This window comes from Leucopleurus acutus (assembly GCF_964270905.1).
Source record: "Leucopleurus acutus genome assembly, chromosome: 10".
NCBI lineage: Eukaryota > Metazoa > Chordata > Mammalia > Artiodactyla > Delphinidae > Leucopleurus > Leucopleurus acutus.
In genome coordinates this window covers 1,974,121-1,991,029 of record NC_139153.1, presented here as the reverse complement: position 1 = coordinate 1,991,029, position 16,909 = coordinate 1,974,121, and the positions used below count along the sequence as shown (strand labels likewise).

The window sequence follows — 16,909 nt, the reverse complement described above, 5'->3', positions numbered from 1 at the left end:
ACGGGCGTAGCTGTTCCATGGCATGTGGGATCCTCCCGGACCGGGGCTCGAACCCGTGTCCCCTGCATCGGCAGGCGGACTCTCAACCACCGCGCCACCGGGGAAGCCCTCTTCTTTTCTTGTTGCCGAGGGAGCTGTGTATGTTAGGCCTGGGCTGTGTGGTGCCATCCTGCGTCCCACACAGTGACCATGTGTCACAGGCCTGGGCATTGGCTGTTCAGTTCCAGTGCTCGTGCTCACAGGAAAAGCAGTGCTGAGGGATCTGGTAAGAGTTGAAGAGTGATGACAGCAGACTCCCTGGTGGCCCAACACAGAGTCCCGGCTGCAGTCCCTTTTGTGTGTCGGACCCCATTAACCCGAGGTGGCTTCAGTGGTCGGTTGTGCTCAGGCCAGGGTCCCAGAGACAGTGTGGCGGTGGCAGTCGGGGAGGCCCTGGGTGGGCCTCCCACTCCTGTCCTGTAAGCCTGGAGGAGGCGGGCAGCAGGGACGCCTGGCAGGGAGCGTGGGTTTGGAGTCTGCCGCTCACTGCAGTGTGGCCTTCTGCAGTGACTTCATCTCTGAGCGATGGCTTCTTTATCTGTTACATGGGAATAATAATTGCCTACCTCACAGAGTTATTGTGAGGATAAAAGTTGTAGCTTTGGGGGTGGTACCCAGTTACCTAAGAAGTGGTAGCTGTTGATGTTGTTGTGAGATGGGGCAGCCTTATTGTGGCTTTGCCTTATTAATAACAATGAATAACCTTTTCTTCACAGCTCTCACTTATTGTATGTGCCAGGCCCTGGGCCAAGTGCATCAACAAATCTTTGTGTGTGTGTGTGTGTGTGTGTGTGTGTGTGTGTGTGTGTGTGTAATTTCCCTCATTTTACAGATAAAAGAACTGAGGCTCATGAGGAGGTTAAGCAGTCATCCTCGGATCACACAGCTAGTTAGTGGCAGGGCGGACTCTCTGAGTCCTAACCACTATGCTGCCTGCCCTCCAACTTGCTGTGTGACCTTTAGAAGTCAGTTGAGCTCTCTGGGCCTCCCTATCTAAACTGTGGTAGGTTGACCATATAATTTCCCCATCTTTGCTCTCCTCTGCGATTTTATTGTTCTTTGATTCTGTAAGGTGGTCTCTTGGTCACTGCTTTATGGAGATCATAAAAATGTCACTTCTTCAAAGGACCATTTTTCTTTATCCTAACAGTGTTTCCCATCTCAGGAGCTTGCCTCTGCAAATACCTCTCTTAAACCCCTCCCCCTTCATCTCTCCCATTCTGTAGTAATTAGATTTCTTAGTAGTGTCTACCACCTTTCAGTAATTACATTTTCAGTCACTTCATTTGGGAAATTAACTGATACAAAAATGTTGGAGGCAAAATAAAAGAAGTGTACTATCCAATATAGGGTATATGACGTAAGATATGCAGTTTAAATTTTAGCTACCCATAAAGCTGTTTCGCACAGTTTCTTTAAGAAAATAACAAAAGGGTGACTGTTTTGCTTCCAAAATGAGTACTTCCAGGCACTTTGAGCATATGTACAAGCTGTTTGGATAGATGGAGTTCAAATACTCGGTGAATATTTACGTGTGAAGGAGGAAGTACCGCCATTTATGGAGAGCCTCCCTCATCCCAGCCCTGCGGTAGGGGCCTGCCACCCCCGTCTTCATGCTCATGGCAGTGGTCCAGGAGCCGTCGGGCCCATCCCACCAGGGAGATAGAGCCCTGCGTTCCCTCTGGTTACTCTTTGTAACAACTTCATTGAGGTCTCATTTTTAGTAAAATTCACCCATTTTAAGTGTACAGCTCAAGGAATTTTAATCGGTTTACAGAGTTGTACAGCTATCATCACAATCCAATTTTAGAACATTTTCATTACCGCAGAAAGAAACCTCATGCCTAATCTACTTTCTGTCTATATATTTGCCTTTTCTGAACATTTCATATAAATAGAATCATACAGTATGTGTTCTTTTATGTCTTGCTTTTTCTCCTGAGTCCTGGTAAGGTTTTACTCTTTAATTTTGTTTGAGAGTTGAGAGTAATAGCTCCCCTTGAAATCTAACTGAGAGAAACATTTCTAAATACTGACTCTGTACAAAAGATGCTGTCCCAGAACATTGATCACCTGAGGGGCCTGAGTCTGGATGGTCTGGAGAAGGCAGCAGTTCCCAGAATGTGCTGCTTGCCTTTTCTGGAGATGTAAACAGGTGGGCCCAAGGGAGCAAACACTGGAATTTGAATCGACTGGCTTGGGAAAGATCCTGCTTTTATGTTTTCTTTGAATTTTACACATCTATGATGTGATCACAGCTGGCTGCTGTTGTATAGATGAGGAAACTGAAGCTCAGAGAGCCTTGTCTAAAACCATAGGCCCACAGAAGGGCAGCCATGGAGAGTAAGCAGGTTCTGTCCGTGCTTCCGGTGCAGAAACTGCCACCCCGGCCTGGTGTGGGGAGGGCAAAGGATTGAAGCAGGGAAAGCAATCTCAAAAGGGGGTGTTAGGGTCTCTGGTCCCATGGACAGTATGGGCCCCACCTGGAAGTGGTCAGAGCCATATTTGCCAGTTTGCGGCCTCTGGAGTAAAAGGAAGGAGGAGCTTAGGTCTCCCTTTGTGCCCCTCTCCTGCCTTCTCTTTGGGACACTCAAACCCCAAAGACTGTCCCCCCCCCCCCACACACACACCACACACTCCCTCCCTCCCTCCCTCCCTCCCTCCCTCTCTCTCTCTCTCTCTCTCTCTCTCTCTCTCTGTCTCTCTCCCTCCCTCCCTCCCTCCCTCTCTTTTCTCTCTCTCTCTCTCTCTCTCTCTCTCTCTCTCTCTCTCTCTCTCTCTCTCTCTCTCTCTCCCCCCCCTCCCCCCCTCTCTCCCTCTCTCCCTCCATACGGTCATTAGCTACCTCAGCTCTCATAGAGGAAACTACCTTACAGTATACCAGAAATAAATACAACGTGGATTATAGTTCTCTGGTTCACTGTTTGTTTGTTTTTTTAAGCTGGACCCCAGCATTTTTGAAAGTTTGCAGAAAGAGCGAGTAGAAGCTGGAGATGTGATTTACATTGAAGCCAACAGTGGGGCCGTGAAGGTAATGCCACGAGGAGACCCAGGTGGCCGGGAAGTGGCTTTCTTTCTTCAGGGGGTCCGGGGTGCGTGGGAAGGGGCACTGTGTCTGCTGCGATGCTGCTGGAAGGTCAGCAGTTGCCCCTTTATGTTTAGTCAAGTTTGCTTTCCCTTTATCTGCATTCTTTAACCTTCTCATGATTAAAACAAACAGTCTGTTAGAAAAATACCAAAACCTGTTTAGAGGGGGAGAATGGTGAGGACGCGAAACAACTGTAGTCATTTTCAAATTGAAATGTGCAGGGTATTTAATCTTCCTTTTATCTCTTTGGTATTTTCTTCCCAAGATATATGCATGTGGAAAGGAATGCTGCATTAGTTGGCATTCTTTTTATATCTGATTTCCAGTGTCCTGTACAGAGTTCCTCACTGTTTAATGGATGAGCATAATACTTCATATCATACAATAAATCACCCACCTACAAAAGAGTCTGAACAGCCCCTCCGTCTCCAGTTAATCTACTGGATTTGCCCTTTATCGGGAATTGCATACAGTTAAGAGAGAGGGGGAAGATTCTGGGAGAGAGTATCGGGTGTTTTCAGCCGGGTTTTGGAACCCAGCGATGGGCAGATAGCTCCTTCTCTTGGCAGCAGGGAAGCAGAGGCCATGTTTGCAGTTTGTCAAGGCAGCTGTCAGGCCGCAGTGGGACCTGAGACTTTTATCTCACCCTGTGCCGCTTGGGGACTTGGCAGTGGAGCTCGCCAGGCACTCAGGTTTCGCTCTCTCTGCAGAGGCAGGGCAGGTGTGATACCTACGCCACCGAATTCGACCTTGAAGCTGAAGAGTACGTCCCCTTGCCCAAGGGGGACGTGCACAAGAAGAAGGAAATCATCCAGGACGTGACCCTGCATGACTTGGACGTGGCCAACGCACGGCCCCAGGTACTGCCCCCAGCTACCGCCGGGAAGCTGGCCCTGCTGGCGGCCCTGCTGGCGCGGGAGCCTTTTGTGTGCTGGAGGCTCCGGGATGAACTGTCAGTCTTGCTGCTGCTTCTTAGGGCAGGCAGTCCTTTTCTGTCTGTAATGTTCAGCAATTAACATGGACAAGAGCTACGAGGGGCTCCTTTGTTGCATTTCAAACGCTCTAGTCACAGATGGTTTCCTGCGTATTGTTCCTTCTCCCAGCCCAGCCTCTGGCCCCCCGAGCTGGCCAGCTTCTCCCTGGCTCCTCTCCAGCACGCAGCTCGGGCCTGGGCTGCTCTGGGTGTGAATGGCAGAGGGCAGGAGTGTTCTTTGAGCCCTTTGCAGGATTTTAGGGAGCCTGAGAAAGCTGTGTCTTCCCCCTGCTTAGCAGAATCCCCAGTTTTATAGCTTTGAGCTGGAACTGTCCCTGCTCCTTATGCGAGCAGAAGATGGATGCTTGTGTCCTGACTAATAAAATGTGGGGAAAGCACAGGATGATTTTATGCCATCTCTGGGAAATGTGCAATTCAGAGAAGCCGACTCTTCCCTGCTGGTGGTCTTTGGGTTTGGTTTCCTCTTCGTCCTAAAAGAGGCCACCTCTTCACTAACAAGGGAATAGGCTTTCTAACCTGAAATTTGATCCTTGGGTGTTGTCCCTTGGAGCCTTGGCAGAGGGCTTGCTGAAGAATCTCCCCCCAGTTTGTGAAACCAGCCTGCTGGGAGCCACTCGCCTGACGAGTCTCACCAAAGTGGAGTCCGGTATTGTGGCTCCAACACTGTGGGCTCGGCCGACAGTCACTTCGGGTCTTCAGGTTTTTGTGATTTAGGGCTCTCTGATTTTGAGTTTACTCCTCTGTGGAAAGGGCATGATACTTCCTACCTGGCCCGGCAAGTATTTGGGAAACATTAGCTCCCTTTCACTGTTGAACATTCAGGGAGCGCCTGTGTCCCAGGGCCTGGAAACAGCAGGCGATCACGAAATGTTGACTGCTTGCTACCTGCACTGAGGGGCTGGCAGGTGGGTGCAGCAGCTGGTGAGCCTGCGCGGGGTCAGCCAGCTGCAGGGACAGGCCCTGGGCTCCGAGCAAGTCTGGTAGCCGGGCCTAGTGGGGGGGGGGGGGACACGAGTCCATGCGTCTGTCCCCAGGGGGCTGGAGCAGCAGGACAGTGTTGGGGTCAGACGCCCCACGGAGGGGCTTCCCAGGAAACAGACTGTGGTTCCTGACAGGTGGGCTCGAATTGAGTCCAGAAGAGCTGGATGCCCAGGGAAGAGTTGGCAGTCCTGTGGGGTGAAGCCGTCCGGGACTGGGAAGAGACACGGCCGGGGTGGGGGGGGCGGCCCCACGGAGCTTGTTCTTCCCACAAAGGCATTTTGTTTAATTCTGGCCGCTCGGGGGAACCTCTTAAAAACTCCTGTGTTGAGAAGCTCCTCAAGCTTCCAGTGCAGGTGCCCAGGGCCTCCACATCTCAGGACCCCTGTCGAGTTGACGAGCTGACGTGGGGCAGTTGACGAGGGGCACGGGGGTTGGGGGTACCGATGAGGCATTTGCAGCTGCCTTAGGAAGCAGGACTGATTCCTGAGTCTTCTCCTCTGCAGGGGGGACAAGACATCCTGTCCATGATGGGCCAGCTCATGAAGCCAAAGAAGACGGAGATCACAGGTGAGAGAAGAAGCAGAGCTGGGGGCCTGGGGTCTGACGGACCCGGTCCCCAGCCTGGCGAGTGCGTCGGGAGGCGCACTTCTCCCCCCTGACAGTGTGTGGCTGTCCTCGGTGTCCTTGCGCTCATCCCACCGATGGAGGCTGTCACAGGTCACGTTGCTTCTGCAGCGCATGGAGTCCCCAGGCGAGGCGGGAGTGTGGCTGCCCCTCGTGGGCCTGTAGTTTACCTGCTCCCCTTGCTAACTGGTACGCCCCTCTTTTTTCTAATTACCACCTATAGCTTTGTCACCTGAAAATGTTAAACATTAAAGCTCTGTTTTCTTTAAAATTTCAGCCAGTGGCATGATCTGAGCCCTTTCTATTAGAGTTGCCTAGAGCAGCGTCCTTATCTTAACACAGCTTTGACCATCCCGCTTCATGGCTGTGGTAGAAGGTGCTGGTTTGTGGGCTGCTCCCTCCTGCTGTTAGTACAGGCGCTGGTTTGGACAATGAGAACTGTGACCTTGGACGGTTATTCAGCTTTTGAGAGGCTCTGTCCCTCTTAGAGCTCTGAGATGGTGCCTTTCCTCAGAACCTGTCATTCCTCACAGGTTTCCCCCCCGAGAGGATTCTGCACGCACCCTATTCCTTCCTCCAAGTACTTGATTGAAAGTTAATTAACGAAGCTTTGTCACACAGGGCCAAGAGAAAGGGTCATTCACCGAGTGCAGCACAGGGAAATTTGCATCTGAAAGCTCCCTTCTTCCTGGGTTGGGGGTGTGAGATAATAAGGCCTGGTGGGGAGTGTGACAGACATGCAGAATGTGGTAAAAGCCATTTACAAATTTAACAAAACACAACTTCAGGGGAGGCAGCCAATTTTGTGACTTTTAGGTAAAGTTAACCCTGTTTTCAGATGAAACTGAAGCCTGGAGTGGGGCTGTAGCGTGCTCGTGGGGTCACAGAGCTAGCAGTCAAACCTGGCCCTGAACTTAGGCTTGGATTGAGTTCGGGTGGAAGAGAAGAGAAAGGCGACAGCCTCCGCACCTGGCATTGACCCTGCTTGTCCATCCTTGCCGACTCCTAGATAAACTCCGAGGGGAGATTAACAAGGTGGTGAACAAGTACATCGACCAGGGCGTGGCAGAGCTGGTTCCGGGGGTGCTGTTCGTTGATGAGGTCCACATGCTGGACATCGAGTGCTTCACCTACCTGCACCGGGCACTGGAGTCTTCCATTGCCCCCATCGTCATCTTTGCGTCCAACCGAGGCAACTGTGTCATCAGGTACCATGAGGCTTTTCCACCTTCTGCCCAGGCTCATTTGTTCCTCCAGGATCACTTTCATCCCGTAGTGTCGTGAGTCAGGATGAGGGTGAGGGGTGGTCGTGTTCATTTCGAGGGAAGCAGAGTGGCTTGACTTCACTCTGTCACGGTCACCAGCGCAGCAGCCATCCTGTTTCTGCATATGAGGGCCTCGTCGTGGTGACTGGGGTTCCACTGGGGTGTGTCTTGGTCATCCGGTTGGAGTGGGCAAAGGTAAGGTCAGATGGGCCAGCCCTTGGCGACGTGGCCTGTGTTAACTTCCGACCTCCTCCAAGCTCCAGGAGGTGTGTGTCTTGCCTTCACTTTTCAGAGAGGAAACAGACTGACAACGTGGTCATAAAGATAGGATGAGAGCCCAGGCCTCTGACAGTGAAACCAGTCGTTTCTTTCTGGCCCAGACATTCTTGGAGCCACACTGGCACCTCCCCCCACCCAACCCCCTTAGGTCCACCTTCAAGAAGGGATCCCAGAGGACTCGCCCTCTTTTCAGCTCTCGAGCCTAAGCACCAGTGTGCCCAGTAGTTGGCTCACTGGTTTTCTGCACTCCCTTGAGTGTTGGGGCCTGGTCTCAGCAGTGCTAGGGCATGAGGGGGTGGTACAGAGCCCTCTTTAAGCCTGCAGCACAGTAGTGAGGGCAGCAGAGCCCCGGAGGCCACATGCTTCTGGTAGCAGGGGGGTGCAGGAATCTGGAAAGAGACCCCAAGGCCCTTGAGGGTCTCAGCACAGAGCTGGAGCCAAAGCTAGTGGGGAGCCTGGACTGCTGGTTCACCTAGACCTTCCTCGGAGGAGCTTTGTCTCTGCTGAGCTTATACAGAAGCCATGCTGCGGGCTGTGGGGCAGGGCCCCTGCTCAGGTGATCACTCTCTCTCAGAAAGAGGATTTGTGTGCACGATGCAAGTGCCTGTGGCGGCAGCATCTTGCATCCCCTCTTTGAATCCCTGTGATGATGTCTTGACAAGACCACCGCCTGTCATCATCACAGGTGTCTTCTGCAATCTTAAAGGGCCGGCAGCTTGTACCAGGTTCAGCCAGCGGGAGCCTGGCTACCTGGGCAGCATCTGGAAACTGGACACGTTGCCTTGTGAGCCTGGTGTCCCTGCCGCACAGGCCCTGTCAGCTTCCTGGGCTTTGCTTTGGTCAGGCCTGCCTGGCTTCAGTCTGACAGCTGGCGGAAGGGCTTAGCTTGGGCGGATGGCGCCCCCTACCGAGGGAGCTCTGCTGATAGACGCCCCTCCCTCTCAGGCCCCGCAGAGCCAGGCAGCTTAGGGCAGGACCAAGATCTCTTAGGATCAGAGTCCTTCTCTTAGTCTCGTCCCATCTAGGGAAAAAAAAAGTGCATAGAAAGGTGGCTGTGATCTCAGCTCGCCCAGTGGGGCCTGGGAAACTTGACCCCAACCCCGTCCAGAGGGATGTGAGTTCCGGAAACTATTTTTCACTAATATGTTGTCTGAAGGGAACTGTGTACCTAAGGTTCATAGCTTGGACAAATTTCCAGTCTTTGGTCTTTAATTCCTGAAAAATGCTTAGCAGTCTTTAAGCAGAGTTTTTTTGTTTAAATTTTTACTTTTATGAACTCAAAACTATAAGAAAAAATTTTATCATTTTCTTATAAATTCTGTTCTTTTGTGTTTTTTCCTCTAATCTTTTCTTCTTTAGACTTTTTATTATGTCTGAATTGAAGTTAATTTATCGTGAGTGTTAGAGAGTTGGGGATATTTTAAGACGGCAAGTTGAGGTCTTTTAAACATTTCCCAAGAGAATTCCTAAATAGGACCTAAAACAAGGAGAGACATACGGCTTAAATAGAAGTAAATAACGAAAAATTAAATGTAGTTTTTGAAGGTTATTTTGTTTAATATGAAGATTACAGATATACCAAATATACTAAAATTTGAATCATGATAGAATTTCATCTTTAATAATTCTTTTTTCTTTTTGCGGTACGCGGGCCTCTCACTGTTGTGGCCTCTCCCGTTGCGGAGCACAGGCTCCGGACGCACAGGCTCAGCGGCCATGGCTCACGGTCCCAGCCGCTCCGCGGCATGTGGGATCCTCCCGGAATGGGGCACGAACCCGTGTCCCCTGCATCGGCAGGCGGAGTCTCAACCACTGCGCCACCAGGGAAGCCCCCATCTTAATAATTCTTCGTTATTAGTTTTAGAAATATTTGTTGATGGAAAAGATTTGTTTTCTCTAATGGTATCTTAATATTTTATATTTGCTACTATTTTCCTTTTTGTTTGGAAAGGTCTTACTTATTTTTAAATATTAGATTTAACAATTATTGATGAAGCATTTTATTCTTTTTTTGAATTTTTTCATTGTGGTAAAATGTATATAGCATAGAGTTTGCCATTTTAATTATTTTTATGTGTATGGTTCAGTGACACTAATTACCTTCACAATGTTGTACAGCCATCACCACCATCCATCTCCAGAACTTTTCCTTCACCTCAAACAGAAACTCTGTCCCCATTAACCAGTGAGTTCCATATCCCTTCCCCCAGCCCCTGGTAATCTCAGATGTGCTCTGCTTCTGTGAATTTGCCTTTTCTGCGTATTTCCTATGGGTGGAATCATACAGTATTTGCCCCTCTGTGACTGACTTCTTTCACTTAGCGGAACATTTTCAAGGTTCATCCTGTTGTAGCATGTGTCAGGACATTTTATTCTTGCAGCAATAAATACACACTTACAGTTCAACTGACCGGATAGAGTTTCAACACATAGATTTTCTTTTACTGAAGTTATATTTTTAGAATGTTTACTTATTTTTGAAACTTACTGAAGGTTAGCTGCAAATGACCTGCCCTCGTTCTTTGACCGTAGACTGCAGGCTGGTCTCGCTGGGGAGGCCGGCCTCGGTGCTGATGGGCTCCTGAAGGCGGAGGCAGGCCCGGCTCAGCTCACTGAGTTTGTAGGCCCGCGTGCCGCCAGGCTGGCCCAGCCCTCATCGCATCAGGAGCTGCCGCCCTGCGGCCCGGTGGGTTGGCGGGGTTCTTCTCCGGGGCCGCTCTCCTCTGGTCTGGCTAAGGATTCAAGAGAACGACAGGCAAAGGACGTGACGGGACAGTTCCCAGAACGGGGAAAGCATTCAAATGATTCATTAGTAATCAAGGAAATGCAAATTCAGACGATGTGTTATACTCTTCGTTTTTCTACACCTTTAAGCAGCAAACTTTTTTTTTTAATAATTTTTTAAATTTATTTGTTTTTATTTTGGCTGCGTTGGGTGTTCGTTGCTGCGTGCGGGCTTTTCTCTTTTTGTGGAGAGCGGGGTTTACTCTTCATTGCAGTGCGTGGGCTTCTCATTGCAGTGGCTTCTCTTATTGCGGAGCACGGGCTCTAGGCACGTGGGCTTCAGTAGTTGTGGCACGCAGGCTCGGTAATTGTGTCTCTCAGGCTCTAGAGTGCAAGCTCAGTAGTTGTGGCGCACGGGCTTAGTTGCTGTATGGCATGTGGGATCTTCCCTGAGCCTGTGTCCCCTGCATTGTCAGGCAGATTCTTAACCACTGTGCCACCAGGGAAGCCCACAAACTTTTTTTTTTTTTTTTTTTTTTGCTGCGTTAGGTCTTTGTTGCTGCGCGCAGGCTTTCTCTAGTTGCGGTGAACGGGGGCTACTCTTCCTTGCGGTGCTTAGGCTTCTCATTGCAGTGGCTTCTCTTGTTGCAGAGCATGGGCTCAAGGTGCATGGCTTCAGTAGTTGCAGCATGCGGGCTCAGTAGTTGTGGCTTGAGGGCTCTAGAGCGCAGGCTCAGTAGTTGTGGTGCACAGGCCCAGTTGCTCCGCGGCATGTGGGATCTTCCCAGACCAGGGCTCGAACCTGTGTCGCCTGCATTGGCAGGCGGATTCTTAACCACTGCACCACCAGGAAGTCACAGCAAACTATTTAAGAATTAGAATACTCAGTACTGGCTACAGTGCAATGGGATCAGATCTCATGTAGCTGCATAAATTAGGATATTCGTTTGTTCATTCACTCGTTTGATTAAGGAGATATTCACAGTCGTGTCATGCTCTGTGAGAGTTGCTGAGGAAATGTTCATGGCTGTATGCATACAATTATTTATCAAAACACCATGAATAATAATAGCAACAACTGGAAACTACCTAAATGCCCAACGGTTTGAATTAAGTAAAACACTTGATGGTCTGTTAAGACTGAAGCAACATGGACAAAAGCAAAAAAGAAAAAATCTACATGCATAGTGTAACTTACGAAAATTTGGCAAATACCTATTTGAATATTTTTAATGTGATTTTAGGTGGCTTTTTTTCTCCTCCCCAAATTTCCTGTGGTGTTGATATTTGCTAAAATAATGACGTTGTTTCTGACACCACCTGAGTTAGTAGTCTGTGTCCTCTGCGGTCCTGCCTCTGACTCTCAGGGCGAGAACTAGCTGCTTTGTCATCGTGAGGGCCTCAGCCTTGTTTCCAGTGTCCAGTTTCTGGTCTCAGAGGGGCCTGAGCGATGTGGCACTTCTGGCCTTTCAGGGGCACGGAGGACATCGCCTCTCCCCACGGCATCCCTCTCGACCTTCTGGACCGAGTGATGATCATCCGGGCCACGCTGTACACCCCGCAGGAGATGAAGCAGGTGAGCGCCGCCCCCTTCTCCCCTCGTTCGCTCCCCGTGTCCCCGATGCCCAGCGGGAAGGCCCCCCACCTGAACGGCGTGTGAGCCGACTGCACGTGGCCTGAAGTGGCGCAAAACCTCAGCTGCCTGTGGCCTTGGCTGTTCTCTCTTCTACTCTATCCCTTCCTGTAAACTTAGGAAAGGGACAGTGAGAAAACCGCCTCGGTGACAGCCATTAGGGAGGCCACCAGCTCTAGGAAAGAGGCTGCGGGACATCATGTAGTGAGAGGCTCTAGCCTGGGCGCTGGCCCGCCAGGACCCACACAGGCACCTCTGGCAGGCGCAGAACCCAAGTCCTAGCGGAGGCTCTGCCCGGGCTGCTGCCGAGGCTGTGGAGATGGTAGTGAAACAGCATCACAAGTGTAGAGGGCGTGTGGAATGGAGGACACCAACCTGAGCCACAGGAAGAGGCATGACGGTGCACAGGGGGGCATTGAGCTCGGCGCCCCACGCAGCGTGTGCTCAGCCCTGCGTGAACTGAGTCTGGCTGAGGCTTGGGAGCGGGGGCTGGCGGGATGCATGGGATTGGCCTCGTCGACCCCATGCGTGCCCCACAGTGCCTCGGCACCCTTGGAAGCCCCAGTCCCCTTTCTGATGCTTCCAGGCAGTCGTTTCCCCCCTTTGACGGCTGAGTCACTGAGTGGCGAGTCCAGGACGCAAAGCCAGGCTGTGCCCTGCAGAGCCCAGCCATCTGCTCTGCCCACCGTTGCACCAGACGGTCTTGCTGAGGCATAGGTCTCTCACTGTGGGGTCAGCATGTGGCCACAGCTGGGGCCGTGGAGTGGCCCAGGGCTGCACTGACATCTCGGTGAGCTCTGCCGGACCCTCTCCTCGCCAGAGCACAGGCAGTCTTTGTTAGACATTGTGCTGGGCCATTTGATCCCCCGTCACCTCGAGGTAGGGAGAACTGTTTTCACTGGCATTCTTAAAGAGGAGGACACTGAGACTTAGGCTGGTTAACCTGCCCAAGCTCATACGGCTCGTCAGTGGCTAGGCGGTGGAGGACGTATAACTGGAATCCAGGCTGTCTGATCCTGAAGCCTGTGTTTTTGATCGCTTTGCCGCCAGCCTCCTCCCCGCCAGAGGTGTCTCATCTGGGAGTGGAGCCCCTGTGGTAGCTGGTCAGCTAGCCTCTCCTTTTGGAGCTCAGAGGGCCGCTCCTGGACACGTGCCAGCAGCTCCGCTGCCTGCCTGCGGCCCGTCTGGCCTGGCCCCTGCTGGCATGTCTTGTTGACCAGCACGAGGAGCGCTGGTGGTGTGTGGAGCCAGAGATCTCCCTGCATAAGCAGCACAGACAGGACACCCATGCGGTTCTAGTTCACGGAAGCAGCTGGGTGTGTCAGTTAGGAGATGGCGTTCGTGGCTGGGGCCTTGTCACCAGGTGGTCTCTTGCTCTTGGATGAACGCTAGGTTGAAGCCAGGGCTTTCACTGCTGAGGAGCAGAAGCCAAAGCAGGGGAGAAACTGCCCCCTTCCCTACCCGGACTGTTGGACTGGAGCCCCAGCCTGTACCCCGCGGTGCTTCGCGGCCTCTGTTCACCAGGAGACGAGCTCCTTCGGCTCAAGGCTGTCGTGCGGACCGAGGGAGACAGTGACGGCCACTCGGGGGGTTGCGGCCGTCACGGCTGCTGTTCACAAACCCAGAGCACGCGGTCCTAGCTCCCTGGCACGTGCGCTGTGCCCCAGAGTCTGGAAGCTCGGCCAGGGGGTCTCTTCTCGGGCTTTCTCTGGGGTTAGCAGAGGATAGACCAGCTGCCAGACGAGCACGGCTTTGTTCGTGCTGTTCAGGGGACAACATCAGCATTTTTACTGGAGCCCGGGGTGAGTTTTTTAAAAAGCAAAGTAAATGTAACTTGTGTACTCTGCCGTCAGCGCCGACACCCTCATAAACTATCCCTGCAGGTTATTAAATGATTAAAGATCTAATTTATGAACTGTCCGTTTCCGAGCGGTCTGAAACAGGAGCTCCTGGGATTGCTCTGACCTGCTCTAGAGAGAATGAGAGCAGAGCATCCCTGACAGCCCTCCAGTGTCACCGTGGCTCGCCGAAGGCCAGACGCTCCGGGCTGGTGCTCTTCCCCAGACCAGGTTCCAGAACCCAATGTCTGCGTCTCCTAGAGTTTCCAAAGGCCCCCAGGGGACTCCTTGGTCATCCCAGCTGTGGGTGAGAGGCTCTTTCTATTTGGGAGCACAGAGCTGCCCCGCTGTGACGGTCATGGCCGGAGGGGAGTCCTGTGGCTGGAGCCTTCTGCTCTCTCCTTTCCCTGCCGTCCTTGTGCCCGTCCAGTATCGTCTCTGCTCAGCTGCATTTCACTTTGGACCCCAGACAGTGGACGCCTCACGCACGTACTAAGATTCTTTTGACAGAGGTCACACCTGGCAGCCCCCTGGCTGAACAGATGTGGCCAGTGCAGTGTTTGTGAAATGTTTAAATAAGTTGACAACATTCAGCAGTCAGGACATTTCATACAAAAATCTGAGTTCCGAGTCTCTCTTGATGAAATGAGAGCCTTTCCTGCCGGCACCCGGGCCTCAGCCCTGGCGGCGCTGGTTGCAGCAGCGGGGCTACCTTGCCTGGTACGTGCCGGCCCGTCCACCTCGGCCCCCCGTCCGCTCACTGCTGACATCTGCGGGACCTGGTTCCTACCGAGCCGGGCCTTTCTCATTGACAGCGGCTGCCACGCTGGGTCCCCTTAACCAGGGTCACCAGACGCTGACCTCCGTACCCCTGCAGCTCCTGCCCTCGGGGTCTCTGCCTGAGAGCCGAACGCCCATTTGAAGTGTCCACCTCCTAAACCTCTGGCCCCTCTCCCCTTGTGAGGCTTGGCTGGGGCCCAGTCTTTCCCACTTCCACGCCTGTGTCCCGGGTGTGTTCATGGCTTTAATTTAAACAGGGGCTTCTTGATAACTGGTTTACGAAGCTGCCGAAGTGAAGAATCCCTGGATTATATGAGGCTCGAAGCCCTCGAGTCATCTCAGCTCCACAGCACGCAGCATCACTATCCCGCTGCCCCGATCACTCAGTGCTGGCGCGCCTGCAGGATCCTGGTGCCACTTGTGCGAGGACAGCAGCACCCGCGGGGTCGGCTCTGCCCCACCGGCCCCGCTTGGGGCGTCTGTGCTATTAGGAGGTGGGATGGGAACACTTGAGGTCGGTCAGTGTTGATCACAGTGTTTCTCCTCCAAAAGATCATTAAAATCCGAGCCCAGACAGAGGGAATCAACATCAGTGAGGAGGCGCTGAACCACCTGGGGGAGATCGGTACCAAGACCACTCTGAGGTGAGCTGGCCATGCCCGGACCCCGCCAGCGCCTTCCCAGGGCGCGGGACCGTGCCTGCTCTTCCGGGGTGGTGGGTCTCATCCTGCGGCAGGTGCAGCACAGCTAGACAGTGGTGTTGAGAAAGCTGAGCGACAGGTTAAGTCCCCCCCGTCCTGTAGCAGACGGTCCTGCTGGTGGAGAGCGTGCTCTGCCTGGCGGCCCCCTGCGTGGAGGAGATGGACGGAACCGGAGACCGGGTGCAGGGCAGGCAGCCCCTCCGCTCCGGCCCTGTGCTGCAGCGTCTGCTGGGCAGGGAGGAGCACAGGCAGAGGTGGCTCTCCTGACTGCCCACCAGCGGCCGGAAGCCAGTTGCTTGGAGGGTGACCCTTCTCAGTGTCCTGACTGCTTATGAGTCATGACTTCACAGTGTTCGGCCTGGCCGTTTCCCTTTGAGTCAGTTCCTCGCTCCTAAGGTTGAAGCAGAATGCAGGCTGTTTTGTTTGGGTGGAGTGGTGCTTTCAGAAACTCCTGGACTTTTTGCCTTTGGTTGGGGCCTTTGCTTTCATGGGGCTGTGCGTTCATTTCTCCGCCATGGTCCCTGTCCCGATCTGCACCCTGGCGTTGCCTGCTTGCCGCTGTAGACATCCAGGTTTGTGGTCCCTTCCCAGCAGTGGTGGAGGGCCTCCTGCTGGAGGGGAGGACCTCTAGGCAGTGACAGGTTCCGGGAGCAGGGCTTATACGTCATGCCGGTGGCTTCTGGCCCCTCCCTGGTGAGGCTGTGACTCCAGGTCTCTGAAAAGTGCAACTCTCCCCTTGTCTGCTGTGTCTGCAGCAGCTGGCACAAGCTTCTGCAGCTCCCTCAGTGCACCTGCTGACTTGGGGAGGGGCTCCCATCCGTGGCCCTGCTTCACACCTGCCTTGGCCCCGGCCGCTCTAGGTACGCGGTGCAGCTGCTGACCCCGGCCAACCTGCTGGCCAAGATCAACGGGAAGGACGGCATTGAGAAGGAGCACGTCGAGGAGATCAGTGAGCTCTTCTACGACGCCAAGTCCTCAGCCAAAATCCTGGCCGACCAGCAGGACAAGTACATGAAGTGAGACGGCCGAGGTCTTCTGCACGGAGACTCCGGGTAGGCCCGCTCCCGCTCTGGCCTGTGGGTAGGCGGCTTGCCCCCGGGCTGGGCTTTCCCCACTCGGGCGGGTGACAGCGCTGTCAGTTAGTGTGGAAGAGTTTCTTTTTAAGTTATCGTGACTCATCCCGTGGTTGCTTTGAAGAAACCCTGCCTTATCTGGTGTGTTTTCTAATAAACCCTGATAGGTTATTTTGATGATACCTGTCTGACTTTTCTTTTAATTTTTTAAGCAGTAAACTTTGTGTTTTAGAGCAGCTGCAGATGTACAGAATTGCTGTGAAGATGGTGCAGGGGTCCCTTGCTGTCAACATTTTACAGCCACGTGGCATGTTTGTCGTGTGCGATGAGCCCGCAGCACGTGTCCTTGTGCTTTGTGCATGCTTTCTCAGTGATCCGCTGTCCTCTCTGTCCCAGGGTCCGTCCAGGGCCCGCGTCACATCCAGTCGTCATGTCTCTTGTGGTTTCCTGGCTGTGACAGTTGCTCAGACGTTCCTTGTCTTTGATGACCTTGACGGTTTTGAGGAGTGCTGGTCAGGTACTCTGTCCAGTATCCCTCAGTGGGGCTGGTTTGATGTTTTTCTCATAATTAAACTGGGATTGAGGGTCACTGGGAGGAAGAGCACAGGGAAAGGGACATTTCCATCACGTCCTGTCAAAGGTGCGGCCGCCGGTAGGCTCACGGCTGCTGTGTTGGCCTCGACCACCCGGCTGAGGATGTGCTGTTGGGTTTCTCCATCCCCCTTTCCTCACCGTCCTTCTGGGAAGGCGTCTCTAAGCACAGCCCTCACAGAGGGGAGGGGGGCCTGCTCCACCTCCGGGAGGGCTGAGGTCACCTGTTCTCCCCATTTGCTCATTTATTCAGTCATTTCTATCAGGATGGACTCACGGAAATTTATTATATATTTGGG

At 52.9% G+C, this 16,909-nt stretch overlaps 1 protein-coding gene across 1 annotated transcript in view; it reads left to right on the top strand.

Moving 5' to 3' along the window:
• Positions 1-16,189, top strand: part of RUVBL1 (RuvB like AAA ATPase 1) — a 34,957-nt gene extending 18,768 nt beyond the window's left edge. Inside the window, exons 5-11 of the mRNA XM_082847133.1 lie at positions 2,981-3,070; positions 3,838-3,987; positions 5,606-5,669; positions 6,736-6,934; positions 11,468-11,570; positions 14,798-14,889; positions 15,807-16,189. Of these exons, the coding sequence (XP_082703259.1) occupies positions 2,981-3,070; positions 3,838-3,987; positions 5,606-5,669; positions 6,736-6,934; positions 11,468-11,570; positions 14,798-14,889; positions 15,807-15,966 (858 nt within the window). The 3' untranslated portion in view covers positions 15,967-16,189. The remainder of the gene's footprint in view (positions 1-2,980; positions 3,071-3,837; positions 3,988-5,605; positions 5,670-6,735; positions 6,935-11,467; positions 11,571-14,797; positions 14,890-15,806) is intronic.
• Positions 16,190-16,909: the final 720 nt, after the last annotated feature.